General features: G+C 51.4%; 1 protein-coding gene across 1 annotated transcript; it reads right to left on the bottom strand.

Annotated features, from left to right (window-relative positions):
• Positions 1-1,598: 1,598 nt before the first annotated feature.
• Positions 1,599-3,577, bottom strand: LOC120653916 (probable N-acetyltransferase HLS1). Its single transcript, XM_039931585.1, has 3 exons — positions 3,201-3,577; positions 2,929-3,083; positions 1,599-2,776 (listed from the first exon to the last, which is right to left on the bottom strand). Exons 1-3 carry the CDS (start codon positions 3,489-3,491, stop codon positions 1,915-1,917), a joined length of 1,308 nt encoding a protein of 435 aa, XP_039787519.1. The 5' UTR covers positions 3,492-3,577; the 3' UTR covers positions 1,599-1,914.
• Positions 3,578-3,798: the final 221 nt, after the last annotated feature.

The raw sequence follows: 3,798 nt of genomic DNA, 5'->3' as shown, positions 1-3,798 counted from the left end.
ATATAATTGAAATGCACTGAGAAAAATAAAGTTTTGTGTTTAGTCTTCTCCCGTAAATTACTATTTCAGATGTATTAGTATCTTTGCCCATTGGAGTGTGTCAAATAAAGTTTCCAATTGCGGAATACTTTTCATCAACTGATATTTGTTTGGCTTTAGCTTCTCTTTATTCGTTTGTTCTTTCTAGCCTTGGTAATTTATTACTAGCCATTTGTTTTCTCTTTTATTTGGGTGCATTCCTCGTTCCTGCAAGGTGACCTAAAGCTGACTGTTCTTATTTATTTGTTCCTTTTATAAGAAGTTCTATTCTGTTTTGCTTAAGTGGTTCACTAACTGATTGGACTGATATTTTGCTTATCCCTGTCCAATTGCAGTCGTTGTTAGATATTGTTGCATAGTGTTATGTAAGCAGATTGGACCGATTATGCATATTCTTGTCAACATTACAGTGTTTATTAGATCCAGTGGGCATCAGGACGAATTCATATGTTTATTCCCAATCTGCATACGATAGCCAGCAAAATTGTGCTTGCCTTTAATTTGTGAGCTCCTATCTATTGAAGCTCTTTAGACCAAGGCAACTGCAAAGAATGTTCTGTGAATAGTTTTAAAAAACATACAGCAGATTTGACATAAACAATCGCGTTTTTTTCTTGGTGCATGTAGAATATTTTCTGGTTTATGCTTGAACAATGAACTGCCTACGGTTGCCTGTAAGTTAGCATTGATATGCTGCATGTCATTCTAATCATCCCAGTGAGGCATTGACATGTGGCTGCATTTACTCTAGGACATTGCATTCCAGAATCACATTCCTGACTGCTATACTGATGTCCGGTGTCACTTGCAAGTTGCAAACTTGTTGCAGTTATATTTATCTTTGCTCTCATGGTACAGATTAATCCCTTTCTACCAAATTAATAGCTTGCTTGTCTCTTGCTTTGCAGTTCTTTTTTATGCGGTCTATGCGAATGGGGTTAGAGAAGTGATTGTTAGATGGTAATGGCCAACTGTACATGTTTCTTTTCCAGGTTTTGGAAAACCAAAGGATACAGAGCCTTAGTTTAGATTTCAAGTAGGGCCTGGCCAGTGGCCTCTGGAAGATATGTACTGCCTGCAATTGGGTATAAAGGAATTGAGTATTGGAGTCCCTTTATATGCTATCTGGGGTTGGTTACAACATTATCTCGAAATTGGCACTTTCCTTTTGTGAGCTGCACTGAACTGGACCCATCAAGTTGCTGCATGGAAGCTTTTTTGTTTTCAAGATTCAGAGATTTGATCAAGGGTAGGTTGCAGAAACAAGAGCATTACCGGAATATTCAGCATGTAGAAGACATGCTGTGGCTTACACTAGATCGATCGGTCAATGACGTAGACTATGAATTCTTCATGACAGCACCTGATTGTAATTATTTTCTTCAAATCAAGGACCCCAGGTGGTTAGAGTAGGTTGCTGATGATCTGCTTCTGTAATCCTTATTGATGAATGTAGGCAGGTTGCAGTCGTCTCCAGTCCCTGCTGATGTTAGTTCATTGTAAATCTTAAACCAATAAATTTTGTTCATACTGAATTTCCATTGAATACTGAGCTAAAATAATCACCTATGGTTTACGGCTATACAAGAGACCCAATTGAAGCATATTCTGCTCTGACTCTTCTATGCATCTTTGAGAGATGGATGGCCATTTCACTTGAAAATGACCGCCAATCGCTCTTCAGAAGTACAGACTTTCAGAGGTACAGCCGATTAACGTCTGTTGCTACTCTAATTGTACTTGGGGTACAGTCTGCTAAATGCAATGCAATTTTTGCATTGAGTTGCAGCATCATGTCCACGTATGTATGATGTATCTACACGATCGTAAAACGAAAATAAAAAAAATCAAAACTTGTTTACATTGCGCCAACATTCAGAATTCCCGTGGATCCACGAACAGGACTCCGGGGGCCGGCGACGTCGTCCAGTCGTCCTCGGTGTCGTCGCCGGCGGCATTGCCGCCGGCAGTCGCGCCGAGCTTCTTGATGCACCAGACGTCCTCGTCGCAGGAGAACTTGGTCCAGTGCGGCACGACGGCCGCGGCCGGGTCCTCGGGGCCGAGGTCGGCCGCCAGGACGGCGCACGCCGGGTTCTTGCGGGCGACGTTGTGCGCGTGGCGGCAGAGCGAGCGGAGGAGCGCCAGACCCTCCGGCCCGGACATGCGGAGGCCGTACATGAGGTAGGTGCCGAACGGCCGGAAGATGTCGGGCACGGAGGGCACCTGCAGCCACGGCGCGTGGCGGTCGAGCGCGCGCGCCGCGGCCAGCGACGCGCGGAGGAGCGTGGGCGCGCCGCCGACGCGGAGGCGGAGGGAGCGCGTGGCGTCCCAGACGCTGAGCAGCGCGAGCGACGGCGGCCGCGCGGGGTCCTCGGGCCCGCCGCCGCGCTCGATGGCAAGGTACGTGCCGAGCGTGAGCTTGTGGTTGAGCAGCGCCGGGAGGTCGGCGGGGAGGAACTCGGCGGCGGAGGGCGGGAGCAGCGCGGCGTAGGCGGCCGCGGCGAGCGGCGGGGGCAGGCGCACGACGCGGTGCGCGCGCGGGACGCGCGCCCGGTGCCGGTGCACGGGGTGGCCGAGGAACACCGGCCGCCGGAACGGCGCGTACGCGAAGCGGCCGGCGAAGAGCGCGAGCGACGCCGCGTTCGACGCGGTGGTGGCCATGGTGGCGTACGCCGCGCCGCGCGCCGCGCACCACGACTCGGCCCGCCGGACCAGCTCCGTCGCGATCCCGAGGCGCCTGCGGACACGGAGACACAAAAGGGCCTGTCAGTGCACTATCCCCACGTGGTGGTTGCTCGCATTGCTCTCTCGGCGCAATGTGTCAGCACCTGATGATTGCTGTACACTACTAGTAATTAACTCGGGTTAATTGTCTGGTTCTTTAATCACCTGTGAGAGGGGGACACCCTGAGTCCAAGGAGGCATGCCACCTTGACGAACTGCTTCGAGCTGCTCGAGCTTTGCTTCTTCTTCCCTCGGCTCACCATCCTGGTGCACGCTTTGATCACTCCGACCACCTCTTCTCCCTCCCCGTACTCAGCAACCTGCACAGAGGCACACTCCATGAGCATCGCTGTCATGCGTGGGCAAGGTCAACCTGAAGCGCCAATGGCGGCTGCTGGGCGCACGCTGTGGCTGACTGAGTATAGTGAAATTATTACCAGCATGACGTGGTCCGGCGCATGGCGCACCCGGGCGAACGGGTCGCCGATCTGCTCGACGTAGAGCGACATGCCTCTCTTCTTCTTCGTCTTGCCGCCCCTCCTCCTCCTCTTCTTCTCTGCGGCGCCGTCATGGTCGGCGGCAGGGTCGTCAGAGCCTTGGTCGCCAGACAGGCCAGCCTGGCACAGGCGCTCGAGCTCCTCCACTGCCCGGAGGTCCCTCGCCACGTCAAACTCCCTCACTCTTATCATCGTCTTCTCCATTGGCTCTGCCTCGTCCACCACTCCCATGCCTCTCTACCACTTTATTGCTATCTCTAGGTGATCACTCTCTCTCCGCTTTTCTGTGAGACTGTGACCAAGCAAGTAGAGCTACAAGCTTCTTGAAAGCTCTTGTTGAGTGCTTCTTCTTCTTCTCAGCACTTGGGAGGGAAGGAGCGGGGTATTTATACACGTAGGCAGATAGAGAGAGAGAGAGAGAGAGAGAGAGAGAGAGAGAGAGAGAGAGAGAGAGAGAGAGAGAGAGAGAGAGAGAGTGGGGGCCAGGGAGAAAATAATAGTAATCAAAATGGATGATATGCGAGGGGACATAGAAAAA

This window comes from Panicum virgatum, chromosome 1N (assembly GCF_016808335.1).
Source record: "Panicum virgatum strain AP13 chromosome 1N, P.virgatum_v5, whole genome shotgun sequence".
NCBI lineage: Eukaryota > Viridiplantae > Streptophyta > Magnoliopsida > Poales > Poaceae > Panicum > Panicum virgatum.
The sequence above is the reverse complement of the archived record's forward strand: the minus strand, read 5'-3'. Positions and strand labels throughout refer to the sequence as shown.